The 24,599-nt window shown below is 44.4% G+C and overlaps 1 protein-coding gene across 3 annotated transcripts in view; it reads left to right on the forward strand.

Moving 5' to 3' along the window:
* zbtb16a (zinc finger and BTB domain containing 16a) overlaps positions 1-24,599 on the forward strand; it is a 155,366-nt gene that overhangs the window by 45,478 nt on the left and 85,289 nt on the right. For all 3 annotated transcript variants that reach the window (XM_008279094.1, XM_008279093.1, XM_008279095.1), the window contains exon 3: positions 14,632-14,729. In XM_008279094.1, coding sequence (XP_008277316.1) covers positions 14,632-14,729 — 98 coding nt within the window. The remainder of the gene's footprint in view (positions 1-14,631; positions 14,730-24,599) is intronic.

Raw genomic sequence — 24,599 nt, forward strand, 5'->3', positions numbered from 1 at the left:
AACACACACTCACACACACACACGAGCGTCTGGTGAGTCACAGCATTAGCAGTCATATCGATTTCTTCCTTTATGCTCTCTCTAACCTGTTGTAAAGAAAAGGTACACCCACACCCCCTTCTCGCCGCCGGTCCAGACCGCCACATCACAGCCGCTACGGGGGAAACCAACAGAATAATAAATCGCCCAAATAATTTCTTAATCATTATCCAGCGTTATTACTTCATAAGTAGAGTAAATCATCTCATTATGCAATAATTCCATTAGGCGACTAATTCGTTTTTATTCACCCTGCTGCCGCCGTTTCCGCAAACAGTCGCCGCTTAACGCAATAAACACGAACGCCGTTCCGCTGACAGGTCTCCTTTTTCCGCGGTTTTGCAGCTGAAGGTGCATTAGTGTCACATTTGGACAAGCCGCTGCATTATCTGTCAGATACTGCATTATCAGTTGACTGTAGTGGCGTGTGATGTTTTCCTAGCCGGGGTCGAGGAAAGTCTGCTCTCCAGTGAAGGCAGCGACCCCGGCCTGACACCCAGACACTACTATTTCAGTGTTCCAGCCCCGCGGCCAAAAAGCTGTCAGCACATATTTTATCCTTTCGCTCGCACAATATATTTCCCCTCGCGCCTTCTTTTCTTGTTGTAACTCTTGTATCATGCTCTCCCGTCCCTCTGGAGGGACCCAGAATAAGCCGTTGATGGGTCATTATGACCTCTTCCAATTATTTAGGGTTTTCAGAAGCATCCATTTGCCTGAACTCCAAAATGTTAGTTGCATAATATGTATTGTTCCTCCACTAAGCCCAGCAGGACATCCTTACTATTTACCTGCCTTTTTTAAAATGTTCTTTTATGCTCAATTATCAATACTAGAATGAAGCACGGTGGGTTTGGTTGGAAACCGGTGTTCAATTTTGTTCCTGCTGGCTTTAAAAGCTTCTTACGTATGCCGTTTTGGAATGTGATGATTTACCTGGTGCATAAATAATACCCAGTTTTCTTTTGTGCTTTGTGCATTATACCAACATCATTTGCCAGAGCGTGGATTAGCCCGGCACAGCACAGCACAGCACAGCACCGGCAGGACAAAAAAAGAATTTAAAAAAAAGCCACCGATCGCTCTGTTATTAGCTATATTTCACACACACACAATCCCAAACTCTCACATGACCCTCCGCCGTACTGGCAAAGGCACTGATTCAAGCCGACAGAAATTCTTGGCACAGACCGCCCACTCCATTCACTGGCTGCTGTTCAGCTGTCATACTCGCTCGCTGAAGTTTTCTCCCCTTAATAGGGAGCTGTGCAGAGATGAAGGTACCAATATAAGCTGTGGCAATCGCGAGCAGCATGTTTATCCATAGTTAACTGCGTGTTTTAGGTCAGATATGATGAGGCTGAAAGGAACGCTGCCGTGTGACAGCGGCAAAGCGGAGACATCAGGTATAAATAAGAACAGAGAGCGAGCTGCGGTTACATAACGTACACCAATGATTCCCAAAGTCAGGTTTAGGAACCTCCAGGGAACATCAGTGGGGCTGCCAGAAATAGGAGCAATTGTCATGCTTCATTATCTTTTTTGCTTCCTTTGAGCTAGCTTAGTCTCTCGCAAGTCATATTTAATACAATTTTTTCCCATAAGACAGCAACACTTTATTTAATTTCCTATATATGTCTTTATGTAAAAGAAAGTTTTAAAGGAAAAGTGTGGCTCTACGTGTACCACACAGGACAGGAACTAAAGATAATTATTTTTAAAATGCCAAAAGTAAGTGTTGATTTCACTCCGACGGTTCAGAATCGTCTAATAGTTTCATTTACAACATAATGAAACAGAGAATGGTGACAAATCCTTAACTGTTAGTGCTTTTAGTAAATAATTTCCCCCTAAAATGATGTTTAGTGACGAGCTAAATTGCCATCAGTTAACCTTCTGACCCTCGAGCTCGGCAGTTATTATTTTTTGTTTGCTCTTGTCACATTTGTACTCACTGTTAGCTCTTTTTTTGCTGCAATTTAAAGTCCTGCAGCTCTATGGAAATGCAACAACCACAGCTAGGAGAAGAAGGAGCTCAAAAATGGCTTCTGTGCAGTATGACACAGTTATGTTGCGTTTTAAAGAAACAAATGGAAAAGACAAACATTGAATTTCTTTTAATATTTATTCTACAAAAAATTAGAAAGACTGGAATCAAGGTCATCAGCAAAACTTAAGCAAAACAGGTGGGTCTAAATACTGTAAATATTTTATTACTTGTATTTTTAATTTGTTTCCATACCTGCCTCATCAGCACAGCCTGCAGTTCAGCCGAGTTTAGCCAAAGAGTCCCTTCATCTTTGTGTCGTGAATGTTGTTCAGAGCGAAGTCAGTTGTGATGGTTTCTCAGTGAGTCTGCTTAGAACCAACGGTTTGTTTTTGGTGACATTTTAAACGAGACTTTAGCGAAATATCGCGATGTTAAGCGTCGATTTCGTAAAGCATCCCGTCGCAGGTGATCAGCTGAAGGTCCGTCGTCAGGTTCTTTCTGGTAAATGTTGGTAGTTTGTTGTAAAGGGAGCGTGCAGTTCAACAGCTGCTGGTGCATTGTGGGATTTAAAGTGATCATATTCTGTAGATGAATTAGCTAATCATGCTTCAATTATTCAAAACTGCATGTAAACAGGAAAAAAAAAAGTCTCCATGCGATATAACATATGCTAGAACTCGTGTCTACTTTCAACTAATTTGTGGCTTCTACACATTACATAAAACTGAACCGGTTCAGAACATCATACATCATGTTTCTGAAGCAAATTTAAATCCTATTACACTGTAATGTGAATGATTCATCTGCAGGCAGGTTTCTTCCCTCCGCACAAAACGCACAACCCGCCGTAGACGACGACGCACGCGTTCGCCCGGGTTGAAGTTTGTCTGCGGCCGTCAGAGAGGAAACAAACACTGGTGCTATTCCAGGCGGTGCGCTGCGTACAGGAACATAGCAGAGTATCAGAGAGTCTCGCCCCCCCACTCGCTGTGAGATGAGAGCGACTTGTTTACTGCAGCCCCGCAGAGCTCCGGCTGGGGCTGTTTGGGACGCCCGTGGGTGCTGTGCAACTCTTGGAAGGCGGACGTGCGGTGAATGACAGTGCAGATGGCCTAGCGCCACCCCTGCCACCTGAACCTCCCCGAGCCGCCCCACATACACAAACACACACACACACACACACACTCGCGAGTTTGTGAGGTCAGACGCATCAAAACAAGCCGCCTGCGGACATCTCAAGTGTCAAAATAAGCCCCTGCAATCTTACCTTTTCTGTTTTTTCTTTCTTCCTATTTTAAATACCTTTATTTCCTTCAGCACAGACGCACACACTCATGCACAGCCTTCCTGAGACACACAGACACACTGGCCTGCCACTATCTTTTTCCCAGAATGTGATCTGTCCTGCGTTACGAGGCCTACAGTAAATCAATCCCAGCGGCATTGCATAATAGTTTGAGAGCCGTGTCCAAATACCAAAATAATCACCTTGTCAACTGGTCCGCTCTGGCTCACGCTGGCTCCGAAAAAAATAAAATCACAAGGTCCCTCTCCTGTTTCCAGACAAACAAGAGTGTTTACACTGAGCTGCGTTATGAAGTAGGGGCTGTCGACTGAGTATTGACGGGGTGCCAGTATTTTCTGAGATAAGCAACATCTGGTCAACAGTAGTAGTCATAATTATGGAGCCGTAACGAGTCATTTGCATGCACTTCTGCATATAAGCATGTGTAGCCTACTTATTTAGATTGTATTAGTCATGTCTGAGCGTTTAATACTGCATTTTTCTAATCCACATCTGTGACAATTAGGCTTTTGAAAGATGCTTTTTTGCATTTTTTTCCCCCAGTTTTTACATAATTTAAAGTACAATCCTGTCAATCTGCCTGTTTTTTTTAGCGGTGCAATTTAATGCACGGACTAAAAATATTGCAGAAAGTGCATCAAACTGTCATCAGCCGAGTCTGGACGTGTGTTCATAGTCTATTTCTGTTAACGAATGGCTGCACAGGCCTGCCTTTATCTGCGTTTGCTCTGACCTGTCACACTGACCTGCAGAGAGTAATCAGACCAGCTCCGGGTGAAACATTGAACACACGGGAATATTTTAGCTTTCACATCATGTCTGGCGTCGCCGTGAGCTGTTATTTCTCATTTAATTTAATGTTCACACATTAAAAAAAAAATCATTTTTGTGCTCTGAGTACCTTGTTGACATCTTTAAAAAAAATATCACATTTATTTGCTTTTTACTGCATTTAGAGTTAGTTGAGACTGAGCTCTGGTTTTGGAGGCATTCTCCCCTCAGCGATCATGTTTCTTGAGCTGTTTCACCATCAGCCGCTTTGTTATTAACCGCCTCAGCCGAGACAAAACTTCTCTCCAAGGTCAAAGTTTGATCCGGTGTCATCCGCTCTAATTTGAACTCTTTCCTCACTGGCGCGCTCCCCGCTATCTGCATTTAACCGCTTTTTTGCGAGCGCTCTACCATCACACAGGTTGCCGCCGCCGTCGTTCTTGTTGCGAAATGCGGCTTTTATTGATGTAACAGGTGCTTAGCTCGACTGAGGCAGTCAAAATAACACATCTCCTCCTCTGTTTGGCTTTCAGAATGGAAGCTAAAGTTAGACATCTTTGAGGTTTTTCTGCCACTTGATGGAAGGTGATGCCAATGCATAATGCATGAGGAGAGAGGGAAGACTTTGTCTGGCTGCTTTTTATAGACCACCAAAGCTCTGCTACTGCACACACACACACACACACACACACACACGTACACAGAGTCACACACGCCTGAACCAACCGTCTCACTCGATGCGCTGTAACCTCTCACAGATCAAGAAGGCAGGAGCAGAGGAAAAACAGGAATCTAGCAAACTGGCAACATTGTCGAGAATATAAAAAAAAAAAAAGAAAAGAAAAAGAAACAACAAGACGAAACAGAAATGTTGACGTGCTATTTTCAGACGGCAGGGCCTTTTGATGCACAAACCAAAAGAGGAGCAGGGGGAAGAGGGAGCGGCGGCGGGGCTGGTGTTTGTCTCCGAGATGGGCTTTAACAGAAATACTTTATACATGTGATCTTACATGCTCTCCCTCGTCTTTGTTCCCACTGTTCCAACACTTGAGCGAAAGTGTCTTTAGGTCTTGTTAAAATGAGGAGGGAGGGAAAAAAAAAAAAAAAAAAAAAAGGAGGGGGAAACTGCGGATGTCAAATTATTTGCAGGCAAAGCCACACTTCCACTGCAGGTTGCAGACTTTGCAAACACCATTTGCTGCCCTAAAAAGTGTGAAGTTATTTTCTCCTTATCCCTCTAATCCTTATTTAACCAGGCTGGTTGACTAAGAGCACACTGTCATTTATAGTAATGACCTGGGGGACAAACTGCAGGGAGCTGCACATAGACACACTCACACCTGTGTGCTGCCCAGAACCGCCGCGGCGACGGGCCTCTGCAGCCGCTCCATTCATCTGCTGCGCGATTTTCCAAAAGGTTCGGGGTCATTTAAAAGAAAATAGAAGTGATTGTTAAAGGCTGTGCGTCACTCACATCTCTCTGTGTTCTGCAACGGCGAATAAATCCAGATTTCCTGTGTTTTAACCAACGTGATTTACAAGTTAGGAGGCTGTTAACTCGCCAGACATATTTAGTGATTTTTTTTTTAACCATTGTTGCTCAATCTTGAGAGGTTTTAATACAACACCCTCAGTATTTTCTGTGTCTTGTCATAGGTTCCTTGAACCGTCCCTGATAATTTTCCCCCCGATGCCAGCCTGGGGATTTGAATTGCAACCTCTAGGTCGTCTTCTCTCTTCAGTGTCACCTCTTATTGAATAAAAAAGGACTTTGTCAAAGGGGGGAAGCACTTTCCACCAAGTGGAACTGTAGGAGAGAGGTTGAAATGGCTTTCTGAGTAACACTGAGGGTATTAGAGAGTGAATCCTACTTTCTAAGCTTTGGGGGAATCCAGGTACCTAACTGGGATTAGGTTGAAATAGTGTCTTACTGCCCAGGAAGCACAATTAGAAGTTCCTTGTTATTGTTCTTCTGCCTTAAAACGGAAGCTCTTCGGACTGTACGTGCTAAGCGGTCGTGCTTGGGTGGTAAAAATTAGAGCCAGTTTAAATTAATGCTTTTTTTTGTGGGGTTTGTGTTCCAACACAGATGTGACAAGAAAGCTGAGAAACAGTTTTTATTCTGCAGATCTGGAATCATATCTGTTGGAGGTTCGTTGTTTAGTAAACAATGAGACATTTTTTAAATTTAAAGGAGATTCTTCTCATAGTTGAGTTTTTTCCCCTTCGTGAAGCAGCAAAAGAGGCAAAAAAATCTACATGGGCAATAATATAAATTATGAATAAGCAGAAAAAAACCCCAGCAAGTCCCTGCTTAGTGTCACTGTACACCTGTGCACCGCCGGGCTCTCGTGAAATAGGGCGCAGAATTTGTTTTGCGATGAATAATGAAAACGATGACAACATTTATAAAAAGGGATTCGCGGTGAGAGGCAGGCTGAGTGTCCCTCACGCTCACAACGGTCATTAACTTCGGCTTCAATGGCAAAATATGCTTTTAAAATCACTGATGCAACCTGACAACGCTTTTCTTTCTTAATATCGTTTCCATTCACCAGCGATTCTGCCGCTTCGCGCTCTTGCGCACCAAATGCCAGATATCCTGCTGATGTTTTTTTTCAGTCCTGTCAGGTTCCGAATAAAATTATCAGGAGCTTTTGTGTAAATGGAACTGACACCAAGCAGCCATAACATTAAAACCACTGGCGGGTGCAGCTGGTCTGACGCACACTAGACCAAATATAACCCCTTCCACGGCCAATCAGGACAACGCACATGAACAGCTCGAGGAACACGACAAAGAGCTCAAAGCATTGCCCAGTCGGATCCGGACACCTCTCGGGGTTCTGTGTCCGACTGGTTAGAGGTGTTTTGGCCGCACAAGAGGAAGCTGCTTGGTGTTTTTAATGTTGTCTGTAAATGACACAAAGCCGTTATGGATAAAGAAAGCTTTTATATCGCCAACGTCTGAAATGGGTTTCGAGGCCTTGAGAACAAACTGTAACACTTTAAATGGTCCTTTAGAGACGGCCTCATTACCGTGCGGTTGTATGAAATGACACCCGACGTCGCTCACCGCACCGTTCTACCTGCACCGTCGTAGCAGCGGGTCAGAACCAACAGTGGCTCTATTCATCCATCGCCGTCGTCGATTCGATTCATTTTCTCGTTTTTGTTAAATGCGTAGCATCAAGTGGGGGCTTCACCTTTGAAACTACGTCCGTTTCCGTCAATAGTTTGCTTTAATTAGCGCTGCGAGCTAAGTCAGTGTTTTCTAATGGAACCTGTGGATATCGTAGAACGTAACCGCCAGCTGTCGACGTTGCGCTCATTATTGAGATTGCGCTGATTTTGGCGAAAGATCAGAGATTTTTTTTTTTGCGTGACTCCACGTTCACAGGTGACACATAGGCTGAGACAGACAGCGTGTCACTCAAGCAGGGAAACATGTTTACTGTTTACTGATTTTTTTTTTGTCATTTTTAGCCCGACAGTGTGGTATAGCTTCTTTTTTTCTCTCGCTCTCTCTCTCCCTCTCTTGAGACGCCTTCAGGGCAAATTTGGGGGTGGTGGTGTCTGCGATATTATAAATAACACAATGAGGATGAAAGGCAGTGGCGCTCTCTTCTCCCTCCCCATCCTTCTGTCTCTCCTCTTTTCCTCTTGCCCTGCTACTCATCTATGCTCAACACGAGTGCCTCGGCGTTTCGCGTGTGTGGCTTGAATTTATATGAACGTCTCCCCGGCGGGGGGACAACGGGGGCCAAGTCATTGATATGTGCAGGAGGACTCGGGATAAACAGCCCACGCCGACCGGTGTTACGCCAGCCTGCCTGATACATTTTGATTGAGCAAAGACAGAAGGGGTGAGATGGGGATGGGAGGGCAATGGAATTGGGGGGAGGCTTAAAAGCAAGGATAAAATGACAGAAAGGTTTTTTTTTTTTCTTCTTTCACCTGCTTCTCCAGACTGCCACAAAATGGACGCATGTAAATGTTAAGAACCGCACGTGGCGCCTCGCTAGACGGAGGACAACAAACAAAATAGATGCCTTTCATTGTTTTTATCTGGATATCAAGCTCCTTTTTTTTATTATTATTATTTCCTTTCCTTGATGATGCTTTTGTTTCACTGAGCATCACTATTCCCGCTCTTAACTCCCCTCCTCTCCAACCATGTTTGTTTGTGTGACATGGTCAGCCCCCCTAATGGACTGGAAATTCATGCTGGAAAAAAAAAAACCCAAAGTACCCCCCCACCACCACCACCACCACCACCACCATCACCATGTTCCTCCTCTCTGACTCTCTCTGTCAGAAAACCAAAATAAGAGGTGGCAGCGGCACACTGCGCCACTTATGGCCGCATTAGGATCAGCCACCGACGTGTCACTGAATTGCCTCGTGCATCATTTCGGCTTTGTTCGCCATGACAGCGGAGTGGTGTGTGTGCGGCGGTGGTCCTCGTCCAGCCCTCTGCTTTTATCCCCCCAAATGGATGTACCATTGGTTGGGCTCTTGCTTCTGGAGTGCATTATCCCACTTATACCATGGATAATTTTTAAAGTCTTTTTATTGACCTGTGTTTGCAGTGCAGCGCGTATTGACCTGTCTTTTCTATTAACGTGCCCTTTTACTGCCTCGCAATTATACCGGCTTGCCGGGCCGTCGCGAGCGCCTGCCTTTGTGCTTATGCTAGCTCGCGTCTGAATGCCGAACGGAGCTGGTAAACAAATATTGTTAGTGCAGATAAGAGATGAATGGTATAATTTCTCGTTAATCAAGGCCGCCGAGTGGATTTAGCGACGGAGCTCATCGCGGCGTCGACAAGTTATGTGAACGTTTTTGGCGAATGAAAACCACAATCAGACGGTTGAAATGAATAAATGAATAGAATAGGGGTCCAAACACCAACACTTCTGAAAGATCGGTTAAAGTTAAATTAGCAAATTTAACATTGTACAAAGCAGCCACCTGGATAGATTCATGTAGAAATGCTGCCACCTCAGGTACCGAGAGTTTAAAGACGAGCTGCGTGTTTTAACAGCTTTTCTGCATTTTGGTGCAGAGTTTTAAAAAAAAACAACAAATGGGGAATATCAATGAAAACTGCCAGAAATCTGTGAGGAAAATCCCACTTTAAATGTACAACCAGTTGCAAGTTGTTTGTGATGAGTTTTCTGTCTGATGTGTGTGTGTGTGTGTGTGTTTTTTATAGTGAAGAATGAACATGAATCCTCAGAACTGACAAAGATTGGGAGTATTTCATCCTCGTCAACAAATTATTGCACAAAGTCATAAACATTTCTTCAACGCGCGCACACCAGCGCTTTTCAAACGGCTCTTTGAAAGCGGTTTTAGCATGCGCGTGGAATAGTGCGTCGATGAAAATAGTTTGTTTTTCTTCTGGCTACATGCAGACGACGGCGCGTCTGGTGAGATTTAAAGTAGTTCAGTCCGCGTTGAAGGTAGTCGGGAACGAATTCAGACGCTGAAGCTGGATTATTTGATTCTTTCGGCAACAAAGGGTACTGTAAAATTAGATGAAACCATGAATTTTAACAGCTTGTAAAGTTATTACGGCAGACAGGTTAAGAAACAGCTGCTCATTTGTGCATCAATACGACAGTAAAATAGATTTTCAGTGATGTTTGTAGCCACATAATGAATGTTGGTTACAGTAAACCTCCTTTTATTTGTGCACCCCTGAGGAAAATCCTGCTTTATAGACGTCCATCACTGCTGTTTGCACCAGATATTGGCTAATTTTGCCTCATTTTTGGAGATTAAACTGAGTATGTTGACAGAGAATTAAAATCATTTGATGCTTTCTCAGGATGAAAATGTTGCTCCTTAAGAATCCGCCGAATGGAGAACAACAGGGTTCCTGCGTTGTTTAATGCTAAGCTAGCAGCTAATGCACCAGGCGAACAGGGCTGACAGCTGTTTTTGATCGTCGCCGCTTGTCTCAGGTGTCCTCGGATCCGCCGCCGTCTCTGTCTGGTGTTTAACTCGGAGCTCCGTCCTCCTTTTCCCCAATTATCAGTTCTTTTTCTCCTGACCCGCACAACTAATGAACAAAGAGCCGCAGACACACCACACAGACTCTCCTCAATTTACCACCTCTTATCAATTGCCTCCCTTTATCTTTTAGCGTTTTCTTCTTTCCATCTTAACCCTCCCTCTATTCCCCTCTCTCTCTCTCTCTCCTCTCGTCTCTCCAAAGCTTTTATTTACAAACATCATTTCGGGGTGTTTTATGGCTCCCTTCAGGATCGGAGGATGGAAGACGAGAGGGGGGGAAAAAAAAAATGGAAAAAAATAAAAGATGAAAGGATAGATGAGGATGGAGAACAACACTCAAGGCTGCTGAGGGAGAAATAGATTTTAGACCAGCAATGAGAAATAAGTGCAAGTCATCAAGCGTGGCTCTGCTTGGCTTTTCTGTGTTTTTCTTGTCTAATAGTTTGGATGTGGTGATTTAGAACGGTGATGTGAGCTGGAGAGGGTAGCAGCATGAGCATCGAGCACAGTCATTTGATTTAATGGGGTTTGGCAGTAGCTCCAGAGCCTCTGTCAAAGCCCGATCATATGAAATCCGGATGTCTCAAAAGCCCACAAAGGGGCCGCCGAGGACTTTTGAGTTATTTTACTACAGTTGTAGCGCGTAGCGCCGGTAGATCACCTTATTGTGACTTTTTAACTGTGTTATATTACAAGTAGAGGGGGCAGGTGGGAAGCTCGGCTCTTTATTTCACACAAATGCAGCGCTAGTTATGATATATGGCCCGGCCTCGTCCGGCGGCAAAATAGAAGGGGGGAGAAAAAAAAGTTCTGAATTACACGAGGCAAGCTGTTACGGCTCAATAACGCAGGCCTGTAATCGACTCACATTTCAAACACACATGAAGTCAGACAGCCCTCGGTCGGGCCCGTTTTTACGAGGAAGCACTCGGCGCGAGGTGATCAGCATATGTTTTGTTGACATAAATTTAAAATTTATTGCCGTTGTCAAAAGTGACTGTTGGACAAAGTCGATTATTAACTGAGTAAATGGCCTGAGAGAGTTTTATGTGAACTTCCTTAATGGCTACAGTCAGTCTGTTTCAAATCACCCTCCCTGAGCTCCCACCCACCACACACACACACACACACACACACACACACACACACACACACACACACCTCTCCCATCATTTATTTCAGACGCACAACATGAAAGCAGACAGTTACGATGGGATTTGAGGAAATGCGTGCGCGGAGAGGAGTCTATCTGAGCTAAATCACTAAGCTGAGACAATATTTTAGTATCTTTTTTTTTTTTTTTTCATATCATTAAACCTTCTTAAAGCGCTCAAGCGTGCGGAACAGAATTACAGACTCGCTATTATCAGCTGTGCTTTGGCGCACAGAGCATTTCAGGGCGGATCAAGCATACCTAAGATGCCGACTGTTGTCTAATGTTGCATACTGTCCTACTGTACAGCGCCGTCCAGCAAATCAGTGCTTCGTAAAGGGTAGTTAGCAGCAAATTGCATTCTCAGACATTCATATTCATAAGGTGGCCTTTTTGTAATTTCCAAAGCATGTACATGTTTCCATCTGCAAGGTAGTCGGGCTGAAGCCGGCTCGAATGTGACCCAAACTTGGCTCGTGTTGTTGGGAATGCAGGAATCAGCTCCGTTAGCAGCACTTTGGCGTTTTGCCATCGTCGCCAGCTACAATCGGGCCATTTCGCCTCCAAACGGCTTTACATCACCGCAGCAATATTTTGAACATTAGCCGCTTCACGTTCTCATCAATTGTGTCAATTTCGCTTAACTAATTACCCCCAAAAGTGCGCGCTTCCTTCGAAAGAAAGACTCTTCACGTCCCACCGACTAAATACTGTTAAAGGCAGCATTAGTGTCTGGATGCGACGGGCTTCTGAAATGTCCTAAACCTTCCCTTTAACAGACTGAATTACTCTAACAGGTGCTGTTACCATTCTGTTGAACATCAAGTAATGTGCTGTTTCAGTGCTAGCTATCGCAGTTAAATTTAACACACTCTCAGCTATGGACACACACAGGGCACTTTGCTCATCAACACTACATTTACGGCGAAAATACGTGGCATTGGTTCCACTTTGAGTGCCCTTAATAAGTCCATCCATACCTTATCTGTGCTCTGTCTGGGGGGCACAATGGTCAGATTGAGGAGGGACACAAAAGGCCTTTGAAAGGCTTTGTGCTCTGTGTATGTTGTGGCTTACCCCCTTACCGGTGTTCTCCCCTTATCGGAGTGAAAGTGTGCGACTACATCACACACGACCCTTAAAAGAAATAAATCCTGTTCCGCTCTTTTGTCCATTTTGGTTGTTTGTCTCTTTCACGTGGAACGAAATTACATTAGGATGTTTTTATCTAGCCGCGGGGTAAATGCCGGTTTTTGGGGGAAGAATGCGTCGGAGCTCTACTACATATTGCAGCCGCGTGTAATTGCTGCTGCGTCGTCCAGCTGTGGTTGCAACCAACAGCAGCCCAGCGACGCTTTGATGCGGCGCTGTTACGCCTTTTTTCAGGTTTCTCTGCCAGCACTCTGGCGAACGCTGGAAGTGGAATTTCTTTATCAAAGTCGACAGCACGTCGACGCGCCGCACCTCCCGCGCCGAACGCATCATTCCAGGTTGATATCTGGCGGCGTCGGTATTGTTTTCTCCTCCAACTGTGTCACTCCTCTGTCTCTGTGTCACTTTCTCTCCCTTTTTGGCTTTTCAAGTGTCCTCCTTCCCTTTTGGGGCCAGTTGGCATTTATAAGACCTTTTAATTACTCACTGCTTGCCAAAGGGCTGTCACTCTGCCTTTGGTTTCCAGGGTCTCTCCACAACTTCGAAACCACTAAATGATTATCATGACTTCCTCACCCTCTCTGCGTTTCTCTCCATCTCCGATTTTTTTTTTTTTTTTTTTTCATTCGTCAGGTTTCAAGGATGTTTTGCAGCAATTAATCCAAAGTGAAGTCATACTAGACTTGATTGCTTAATAACTCCTGCAGCCATCGCCATAGGACCCGCTGTAATCTCTCTCTGTCTGTCTTGGTCTCGCGCTCGCTCCGTCTCTCCCAGCCCCTCTCGAGGCACAAAAGAGAGCTGTAAATCAATTTGCATTCGACATCTGACATCAATCAGTCATGTTTTGGGAGAGTGGCACCACCTCCTCCTCTGTGGCTTTGTTGAGAGTTGCCAAGATGGATGGCTGTCATCTCGCCCAAGTTGAGCGGATCTCTTATCAAGGGCATTGTTTCCCCAAGAATGCACTTGGCTGATCACTCTGTGCCACCTGACTCGTCGGCGGAGACTATGAAATCTGTTTGACGTTGTCTCGCCTCTTTTTTCTTCTCCCCGCCGACTATAGAATATCTCTGCACATTTGTGGTATATTTTCTCAGCTTAAGGAACCATCGGCGGCGTTTTTACCACCACCACCTGTCGAGGTTTTGATTTTCCAATCTCGCATTCGAATTAAACACACACACACAAAAAAAAATTAGTTTGCGGAGCCTCGCTGTGTGAAAGAGCAACAGTTTTTGGAAGATTAAACGTGCCAAATCTGAAACAACACTAAGTTAGCAGACAATCACCGCAATCATGGGCGCGAGTGTGTCTTTGTGTACCTCTCTCAAGGTGAGGTATTTGAAGTTCTCGGGAGGCTTAAGGCATTGTGGCAGTTGTTTGGCAATCCGTGTCACCTTAATTGCTTTAGAGCACTTTCAGATATCTTTCAAGAATAATATGCTTTGTGCTGAGCCCAGGGGTCTTTGAGGATTTCGTAACAGAGAGAGTCGTGAGGCCAGACTTTGTGTTGTCAGATGTTATTTAGTTACCTAACCTTCGGGGCCTTGGCCACATAATCAAATATTGACCCTTAGTCTTGTCTGACCTGGTGGGCTTAAAACTACGTTACAGCCTAATGACTGTCCACTTGGAAATAGACAATTCATCGCACACGTGATTTTTTTTTTTTCCATCGACTCTTACTTTCAGAGAGCCAAAACCGTCCCATTACGGGTTCGTAACGCTAAGTAGCTCCCCTGTATGTTTGCCTGAATGTAAAGCGTTCCGTTTCACTTTACAGCGCCTTATCCATCTGCAGCACTTGAGATGTAGGAAGCTGATAAAGCCTCTGCTTGAATAGCACCTTGTGATTTACAGCTCCGAGTCATGGTCTAGTGCTCCCCGCAGAAGAATATGTGTGCTGGTTGGACGGCTTGTTGCACTGATGGTAATTGTTATGTGCTGATGCTATGATTGATGGAGTGTGACTGTGACTTGAGGCCAAAACTTCTTTCTGTTTTTTTTTTTTATTGTTATTATTTCTTTGCTGTAAGTCCGCGGTTATGAGCTTTAGAGGAAGTCTCCCAATGTTAGAAACACAAGTGTCTATATATTTGAGTGACGTTAAGCTCTGCCTGGTCTGACTGACTTTTCTTACCACCAGGAATAAAGACGGTAAAATGTTTGTTTTTCTGCTCTTTTGCTCTGCAGAAAGATGCACAGTGGAATGAAGACCTACAGCTGTGAGCTGTGTGGGAAGAGCTTCCTGGACAGCCTCCGTCTACGGATGCATTTGCTGTCTCATTCAGGTAAAGAAATCAAACCAACCAACCCGAAAACCACAACTCTATATACCGTGATCCCTGTTGATCGCTGCCATTCTATACTGCAACCTGCTTCTGTCGCATTTTTACTGCTGCCAGGAAGGGAAAGAAACCTAGAGAATAGTAATAATTAGGAACCTTATTGAAACACAATGGCATGTGTGCACGCTTGCATTGCAGAACGTATCTCTTACAACGCTTCTCAAAGCTGTTCCTCTGGCTGGTTTAAAGTCATTACAGCTTAGTTGCAGTGCGTGTGAACTCATGCAATGGAGACAAACACGCCCGCATTGTCTTACAATGTCTCCCAAAAAAAACAAAAGCCGACTCGGTGCAGTTCTGTTTTTTTTTTTTTTTTTTTTTTAGAAGCGCTGAGGTGAGAGGTCAGGATCCTCCAGGGCAACCCCACCCATCAAATAAATTTTTGAAAAGCCACTAAAGCAGTGGTGGAGGACGATTATCTTCTTAAGTAAAAGTACCAGCGCACTAACGTAAAAAGGGGTCACAAGCCAAGCACTGGTTTAATCTTTAACAAGCACATTGTATTCTATTAGAGTACAAAATCGAATATTTCCCGGTGATATCTCTTCAAGTGGAAGTATAATGGAGTAAGCACTGCGTTTCTTGCCGTCCCTGCACCAAAAAGCAGCTTGGTTATTTCAGTGTTTTCTCTTTTATTCCCAATTAAATATTTAATTCACTCACATCTTTTGTCAGCCTCCTACTCTGTATCTCCCTCCCGACCTTGCTGTCCTCGGCGGCAGCTGCAGCCCTGAAGTTAGCGAGTTTTACGTCCCTGAAAGTTTAACTTTGCTCGTTTATTAACATGAATGGAAACCAAAAAAGTAGCACTGCGTGAGGCTTTCAGGGTGGTCTGTAATGACAGAAAATATGTGATTGCAAGTTAATGGGCTGAACATGCGCGGTCCCTTTTTAATAGGAGAGTGAATCTCTCTTTTCTTGCAGATTTGTTCTGTTATACTCTGAAACAAAGCCTAACTTTAGCTTTTACTCTTGCGATCCACAAATTGGCTTCAAATCTATTCACGGATGCAAAGAACGGCTGTTTACCGCCGTATTAATGCATTGTAGTGTGTAGATGGGGAAAAAAAAGAGATTTCTAGATGAAAGTCAGCACTGAAGTTTGCTTTCACCTCTCAATAAATGTGCTGGTTTTGAATTATGTAAATTGCGAAGCGTCACCGCAGTGATTTGTGGATTAAGCGACTCTTCAGCCCAGTAAAGCCGAGCTGCTCTGGGAAACTTAACCCAAGAGGTGCCTGCACATCATCATCCTGTCATCCTACACCCCTGTGACATGAGAGGTTTGAAAGGTAGTACAAGTCAGAACACTGAACACATTGAATGGTCTGGTCTGACACTATTACACCAACACACACACACACACACACAGCCCAGCAGTCCCTACTTAGTTCAGCACCGCTTTAATGGCATGGGCCGTCTTTTATAGGCAGCAAAGAGTTCCCCGCTCCTAAGGCCCTAAGTGCAGATGGTTTATTGAGTCACTGTAAAAGCCATGGAGGCTCACGAGGTAACCCCTTCTGCACACACAAAACCTCGAATCCACGTGTTGCAGTCGGCCCAAAGATTGAACTCTTTGTTTGGATCCCTGCAAGTTTTTTTCCAGTGGGACGCACTAAGTGGACCGAATTGTCTACTTGACACCATCGCCGCCAATTTGCGAGGGGATGCGACTCCCACCACGACCGCAGCCGGTAGGCAGAAATAATTGCCAGGATCGTTTTTTTTTGTTTGTTCATATTTCACCAAAAAAAAAAAAAAAAAAAACTTAAACAGTGACTGAGAGGAGCGCCACGGTGCTCCTGCTATGTTGTGACAAAGATGAATGACAAACTCAAGCTGCGCCAGTGAATTGGCTCAGCGCACGACTCAGTGTGTCAAAGGCAGAAAGAGGAAAAAAAAAAAAAAAAAGTTTCTCCGAGGAAATATTCGCAGTTTATTTTGAAATTACGCCACGTTCTCACGATCCCCGCTGCAAAACGCCGCGCCGCCCTTCCTCGCTCAGCTTGTCAGAGAAGAAAAGGACGGAGCGGCTCGTCTTAGAGGGTTTTTTTTTTATTGCGCATATGTCTCTCAGTGTGTCTCCAATTACAGTATATGCCTCCTCAGATATAATACATCCGTAAAGCGTCTGCTGTTCTGTTCCGGCGCTGGCTCTGGGGTTTCTGCGTTGTACAGTTCAGGGTCGAAAGGAAGCGTGAAGTTTTCTTTAGTTCAACAGTTGTGACAAAGTGGAGGCGGAGGTTGAGTCGAGGTAATCTGCTTACACGGATCTAAGCAATAACTCACCGCTTAGTTGGTTGTAGTTACACCAGTGGCAGACACCTTATAGGCAACGAGTTTGTTCCTTGTGTCCGGTTAAATCGCACGGCTTCGTGTTCCTGATTTCTAATTAATACAAGTTCGTCTCTTGTAATTATGGTGAGTCTCAGGCATCTGTAGCATTTAACAAACATGCAAATGAGCCACTTAGTCAGGGGAATGTTCATGCTGAAGAAAAGGGGTTATTATGAGGTTGTTGCAGGACAGCGGGCTTACTTTCTGTCACCCAATAAAACCATCTATAAGGTTCAGTCCGTTTAGTAGCTTGGTTTGCTTTTGGTTCGCACAAGTGTGACCAAAAAGTCTAATATTTTGATAAAAGCAAAGCAGCTGGACTAGCAGGTTAGCTGCACCTCACTATAAGGCATACAAACTTTGCTCAAGAATTTAAATTGACAAAACGCCTTCGGAAGAAACGACAAGGTTTTTGCAGCACAAAGGGACAAAGAGAAAAAAAAGAAGGTTTCATGTCGTGTCATCTATTTTTTTTTTCGACAGTTTTCGACAACCGTTTCTTTTTCCTCTTGTGTCAAAAGCGGCCGAACTGAATCTTAAGAAAACAACCGAGTTTCTCAAAGAAGCGTCCTGATGGAGCGAGAGGGGAAAGGTGCAGGTTCATGTGCGACGATTACGATGAGCAAATTCAGGATGCTGGTATAAACAGCTGAATACAGTCTTCCAGGAGGTTTCTGTGACCCCACTGGGATGGTTACGACTTCCCAGTAGAAAGCAGATCATTTCTGCCGATATCAACAGGTTAATAATAACTCGTAGCCTTTGTCACGAGGTGAAAACTCTGCTGATAGGAGATCAAATGGAAAAAAAAAACCAGAACGCTGAAAACTCTAGGAAGAACCGCACACCCCACCTTGAGAGAGGCAACCGAGCGGAAGATGTGGGCAGTGTATTTTTAGCAACAGTGGCAGCAAGTGCACAAACTTTTTTTCTTCTTCTTTCTCTTTTTTCCTCTTTCCATGCGGGGCTGTCTTGACGCACGACATCAACCTGTACTGTTACACACATCAGTGTTGATTCATAGCCGCTTTGGTCTGGCGTAAAAGGCAAGACAAGCGCTTCTGTCGAGACAGGCGACGGTTAGGGAAGAGACAGCGCCGAGGCAAAGCTTTCTTTGATAGTTTTTGTTGTCTTTTTTGTTTTTTTGCACTTTTTTTTTTCTCATTTTTTTTTTTCTCCCTCCCTCCCTCCACCTCCGCCTCCACCGTTTGACTTTCAAGGCTTTTTCTCAGTCTGACACCGCGTCTCGATTTTTATCATGTCTCTCTGTAATGATGACACTTCACCGAGTCCCAAAACCCTCAACCTCAGCCCCTCCTCCCCTCCTCCACCTCCTCCTTCACCTCCTCCTCCTCCTCCGCCGCCGCCGCCGCCGCCGCCATCATCCTTCAGCTCGCTTCAGAAAAGACAGAATATTGGGGAGATGAAGCGAGAGAGTAGAGAGGCTTTTTGGTATGCGCAGCGTGTCGTGGATGTGGAGCGTTTCAGACACCGCTGCTGCTGCTGCTGCCGCCGCCGCCGCCGCCACTGCCTCCTCCACCTCCTCCCTCCTCCACCTCCTCCCTCCGCTTTCCACTCTGTCTCTCACTCTCTGCCTGTCTGTCCGTCCGTCTGTCTGTCTCTCTGTGCTTGTTGAACGGAGGACTTGGCAGCGCGCCAGTCTGGGCTGCCTGCCACCGCTGAGGGTACAGTATGTACAGTCTACCTTGTGCCAGCTATTTATTTTTTTTCCTGTCGTCTTGTTCTGTCTCAGAGTCCTCTCCACTCCACGTTGTGTTTTTTTTTTTTTTTTTTTCTTCATCTCCGCCTGACGTTTAGTGTTTGACAGCCTTTGCTGAGCCAAAGCCTTGCAGATGGGGGTTCAAGCAGGGTGGGGAACTGTGACTCAGCCCATTTTCGGGTGCATTTCGAGGCCAGAGATGTTGTTTTCTTTAGATTACGGCAGCACTTTAACACGGCGGACGGACAATAACCCGAGTGTTTTGACAACTCAGAGCAATTTAATGCAAAACGAGGATCATAAAAACAAGCACATGCTCCACGTTTGAGCTCGTTTTAGCTGCTTCTGAAACATGCAGTTTAAAGTCAGGACACTGAACCTCACACTAAATATACCACAAACACACGAGTAGTCTTGTTACTCTGATAGTTTCTGATTCCACAAGTCTTTTTGTGCGGCTGCTTGGACAATAATGCAAGTGTTTTGTAAACTTTGAGTAATTAAACACCAAAAAATTATCAGAAAAAACATTCAAATACGTCACGTTTCATGTCGATTTTATCTCATTCCAGTTTGAAACATCCAGTGATAACTAAACGGACACAATCAGACTCTAGTTACTCACCGTTTGAGCTCATCTTCCTGACTTTAGTCACAGTTTGTCCACTCCATGTTATTTAGTGTAAGTTTTTGTGCAGCTGCTTGGACAATAGTGCAAGTATTTTGTCAACTTTGCGCAGTTTAATTCAAAAGAAGATTAGCCGAAAAACGTGTAAATATTTCATCTAATTCCAGTTTGGAATCCAGTTAAAACTCAGGATGCTGAACCTCAGTCGTGTTTTGTGCAAATCCAAAAGCACCGTGAACACGTTTATAATCTTGTTTCTCATAGTTTGATCTGATAGTTTCTGATTCCACGAGTCTTTTTGTGCGGCTGCTTGGGCAATAGTGCAAGTGTTTTGTAAACTTTGAGCAATTTAATGCCAGAAGATTGTCAGAAAAAGATTTCATGTTTTATGTCGATTTTATCTCATTCCAGTTCTGAACTCAAGATTCTGAGACTCAGTTGTTTTTTGTGCAGATCTAAATGCACCAATCAGACTCTAGTTACTCACCGTTTGAGCTCATCTTCCTGACTTTAGCCTCAGTTTGTCCACTTTTAGACTCCATGTTATTTAGTCAAAGTTTTTTGTGCAGCTGCTTGGACATTAATACAAGTATTTTGTTAACTTTGAGCAATTTACTGCACAAGGATTATCCAAAAAACGTGCAAATATTACATGTTTCATCTAATTCCTGTTTGGAATCCAGTTAAAACTCAGGATGCTGAACCTCAGTCGTGTTTTGTGCAAATCTAAAAGCACCATGAACACGTTTATAATCTTGTTTCTCATAGTTTGATCTGATCGTTTCTGATTTTGATCACAGTTTTAAACTGCACGTTATTTCTGCTTGGACAGTAATACAAGTATTTAATAAGCTTTGAGCAATTAAATGCCAGAAGATTATCAGGAAAACATGCAAATATTTCTCTTGATTTTGCGTTAAACCAGTTCAGAATCCGAAAAAACTCAGGAAGAGGCTGCACAACGTTTGAGAAGTTTGGTTCCTTTTATTAAATGATTAAAAGTGACTTGAAGAAAAGACGTGTTTATATTTAATGAAAACTCCTCCATCTGCTGAAGCTTCTTTTTTTTTTGTCCAACTTCTTTTTTCAACAAGAATCAACTTCCTCACACGTTGTTTGTATTTCTCAAATCAACACATGTCAACCTGTCCGTCTCAGAAGTGACACCCGGCACTAATCAAAGCGTGACATTAGAACCACTCAGGTGCGTCTTCAAACCAGCGCGCCGACGTAATTTTAATTCATTGTCCGGCAAATCAATCAAACTGCACTTTATCCGCCGTATCAAAAATAATCTGTCTTTTAAATCGAGCGTGCACGCGTGTGCGTCTGAAAGCGAGTGTGCCGAAGCTCATCAAACAAGACGAGACCACACTGATATGATTCACAGTTTGTTTTCCGAGCGAGCCGATGCAGCATAATAAGATTACCAATAAGACTCTCCCTGAACGCCCTGCAATGCCATCTCTGTTACCACCAACTTTTCATCTCGCTGCCTTTATAGCTTAAGAGTCTTAATCCTCTGTTTACAGTATGTATACATAGTGAAGAGTTCCTGGATTAACCCGCTGAGTGTGTGTGTGTCTACGAGCGAGACGGCGAGAGACCTGAAGCACATTAGAAGAGATCCATCTTTATTTAACTGGCAGTCGCAGGCGACGCGTCTTGCTCAAGGGCACAATGTGATGATATATGAACGGAGAGATGGTATCCGTAATGTGTCGCCCGGTTGCGAGGAGGGACCTAGAAAAAGGGTATTAAAATATAGAGCGTCTGCGTTCGCCGTCTGTCTCTTCCCCTTTACTTCACTGTTGTTTTTTTTCCTCTAAACAGTCTTTGTGTGAGAAGAAAATGGAGGTCTTTCAGATGGAAAATTTATGATATTCCTGACAGGTCCTCGTGTGGGCTCCTCAAATGCGCCGTGACCAGCTGATTTCACATGTCGATGTGTAACTTGATTTTCCAGTTAAGTTTAGCGGAGATGCTTTCTTTGGGCTCGTCTTCTAGACAAGGGCGACTGTGTGTCGGGTCTCGGCGCGCTTTTAAGTTTCTCCGTGAGCCGATTGGCAACAAGTGTACAGAAAATCACAGAGATGTGGTCGCGCGCCTCCATTAGAAGTGGAAATAAGAGTAAAAAGATTTAAAATAATTCTGGTGTCAGCGTGCACAACATTTCTCCCAAGGTGGAACAAAATGTTGAACCTATATGCTGTAGGTAATTTATTATTTTGCTCATCGTCCTTTACAAATTTGTTTCCCTTCTTGTCAACTCTGGATTTTTGCGATGTGACTGTTGAGTCACTAGTGGCTTCAAGGTTGTACTGTTTTTTTTGGTTTTTTTACAGAATTATGTTCGAGCAAGCTGTTTATTTTCAAATTAGATATGTGGAATATAACGATTTAAAGGAAATGCTATGATTTTAAGCTCAGATTTGGTTAATTAATCACACGCGATTCATTCAGAGAGGTGAAAATCAGACGATCCTGTCTTCGTTTACAGTTCCTGGCTCTGAAAAATGGTTTAATTTTAGCAGCTTTTTGGTTAAAAATGGGTAAAAACATGCGCTTACTCAAAATGTAACACACGGCGCTCAAGTCCTCTGCTTAGGTTTGCAAATAATAAACCCAGAGCATCGTTTTAATGACATTTAGCAGATATTATTTCATTAGAATTCAGCAGATCCATTTAGTCTTTGACACGCTGTAAAAAGCCTCCTGCGAGACCGAGTTGCTCCCCGCCGGGGCATTTGGAGGCCAGCGAGGCAGAAGTACTTGCCTTCTGTACAAGATTATGACAGTTCTCAGAGAATTTGGACAGCTCTACACAAAAAAAAAAAAATAACAAGCACACACAATAACGAAGTCTCAGATAGAGCCGGCCTTTAGTCGTCACCCTCCACAGCTCATTTTACAGTTTAGCCACAAACACACGATATCTCCGAGAATCTCCAGCACGGATGGAAACATGACTTTACATGATAATCTCCTGGCATTTTGAGTCATGTGCTTTCACTGCGCGGTGTGTCACGCCGGCTTCATCGCTTTGGTATGCTTGTGTTTGGCTTGTGCATTAGTCAGCCAATACAGTGTGTTTCCACAGTGAGGTTTGCAGTTTAGTAAAAGTGTTTTCTGACCAACCGGGAGGGAATCAGGCTGTTGTTGTTTGATAGTTTGTGAAAAAAAAATAAAAGCAGCGTCATGTCGATTACTTCAAGCCACGAGGGGAAGAAGACGTAGAGCGTTTCCGAGGGCGGCGCCGCCCTAGTGGTGGGAAGATCCTGGCAGGCAGTGATGCACAAACTGCTGCAAGTAAACACTGTTAGATGACACAATAGTCAAGTAGATTACATAACGGAGAATAGTATGCACAATATGTAACTGTACTTGTCCAATTCCTGCTCTGTAGTTTGACTACAGCAGTGTTTACGTTGCAGCGGATCAGCCCGAGGCAGGACGGACGTTTGGTTTTCCTGCCGTCCTTGACCAGCTGTTTAACTTGGCTCCCTAAAATTAAAATCTTTGTTCCGAACCGATCCCAATCTGAGCGTGGGAGGGGAAAAAAATGCCCACGTAAATGTCCAGAACGTTTAGATGAGGGTAAAAAATGCAAAGAATTTGGATATGAATGCGGCGAGGCGGGAAGGGCTGCCTTCCCATTGCTCTTTGTCTGCGTTTTCTATCTCCGTGGCGTTCTGTTTGGTTGTTTGGCAGTCGACTGGTCGGCTGTTTTGGCGCCGTGCCGGCTCTTCCCTCACAGTGATGACGACATATTTGTGCCGGCAGGTCTGGATGTTCTGCCAGCATTCCAGCATTTATGATCGCTCGCAGATGTGAGTCCAGGAACACACTGTACTGTACCCAAACCCAGAAATTAATGAAACTTGACTGCCTTCCAGGCCACAAATTCCTAAATGTGTATGTGTGTGTCTGACTGTGTGTGTGTTTGCATGAGTGAAAAGAGAGACAGGAGACTCTGGGGAGGGGAGGGGGGGCGGAAAGTGCTATTAAAAGCAAGTAGCAGGAAAAGTAGTTCAGAAAAAAAACAAAACAAAAAAAAAACAACAAAAGTATGGCCCAAAGTGTTAAGCGCTGTGCATGTACATCGCTTTTTTTTTTTTCCCTCCACCACCACAGCTGATGTTCTGTCCTGCATCGCGGCTGTTTCCTCGGCTACGTAAACGCGGGATGACAGACGGAGCGGACCAACAGCAGTAGCTCATTCTTTAGTAGCATAACATCACTCCTTCTCGTTTGCAACCTAAAACTTCCCTCCTGCGATACTTCCTCCCCTGACCTGTTGATTTACTGCTCGCAAACACCGCTGGGATCGTGCAGCTGGAGAAACCTCAGCTGGCTTCTATTACGCGAGAGGGCACGCGGGGGACAGGCAGAGCGAGAGGTGACACGAGGCGGGGGTCCTGCTTAGAATACTGTAGCATCGGCCGCCGCTGTCGAGCTAATATTTTTATTTCCCTTAGCGGATAGAGGAGGGAGGGAGGGAGGGAGGGAGGGAGGCAGAGACCTTGTTAGACCTCTGTCCTGAGCTAATGCGACTTCGCTGGAAACCGCGAGCAGCTGCTCTCCCGAAGCCAGAACTCTCTGTACCTGCACCTTCTCGGAAAAGCAGAGTTTTTTTATTTATTAACGAAGTAAAAGCTTGAGCAGTGTCATGAGGGATGATGTCCTCTGATGCTGCCATCAGGCGGACAGGCCTCCGTTTTCTGAAGCCAGCCTCGAGTGCCGTCTCACACCAGACACCTGTAGCTGCAGCTTCCTGGAAGTATTAAGTGTAACTTGCGCTGCTGAGAAATGTGTCGCTGTCTTGCGGAGGATGTCTCGCTGTCTAATGATATGTTTTGTAGCGTGATACTGCAGCGCTGGACGAGTCGTCCTGTGGCATAAACATATTTACGTGTCGGCATACGAAGAAGGAAGGAAAACAATAATCTAATGAGCTGATGTGAAATTTCCTCACGTTTCCCAGAGGAAGCAGTTCTCATTTATTTATTTGCTTCAGGTGTTTGTTTTGTGCTGTTTGTCCAATGCAAAGCTTTTATAGGCAGCACAGCTAGTTCAGGTTTAAAAACATTTAGTCCTGTAAAATATTAAATACTGTGTCCTCAGTGCG

Source organism: Stegastes partitus, unplaced genomic scaffold (assembly GCF_000690725.1).
Source record: "Stegastes partitus isolate 25-593 unplaced genomic scaffold, Stegastes_partitus-1.0.2 Scaffold144, whole genome shotgun sequence".
Taxonomy (NCBI): Eukaryota; Metazoa; Chordata; class Actinopteri; family Pomacentridae; genus Stegastes; species Stegastes partitus.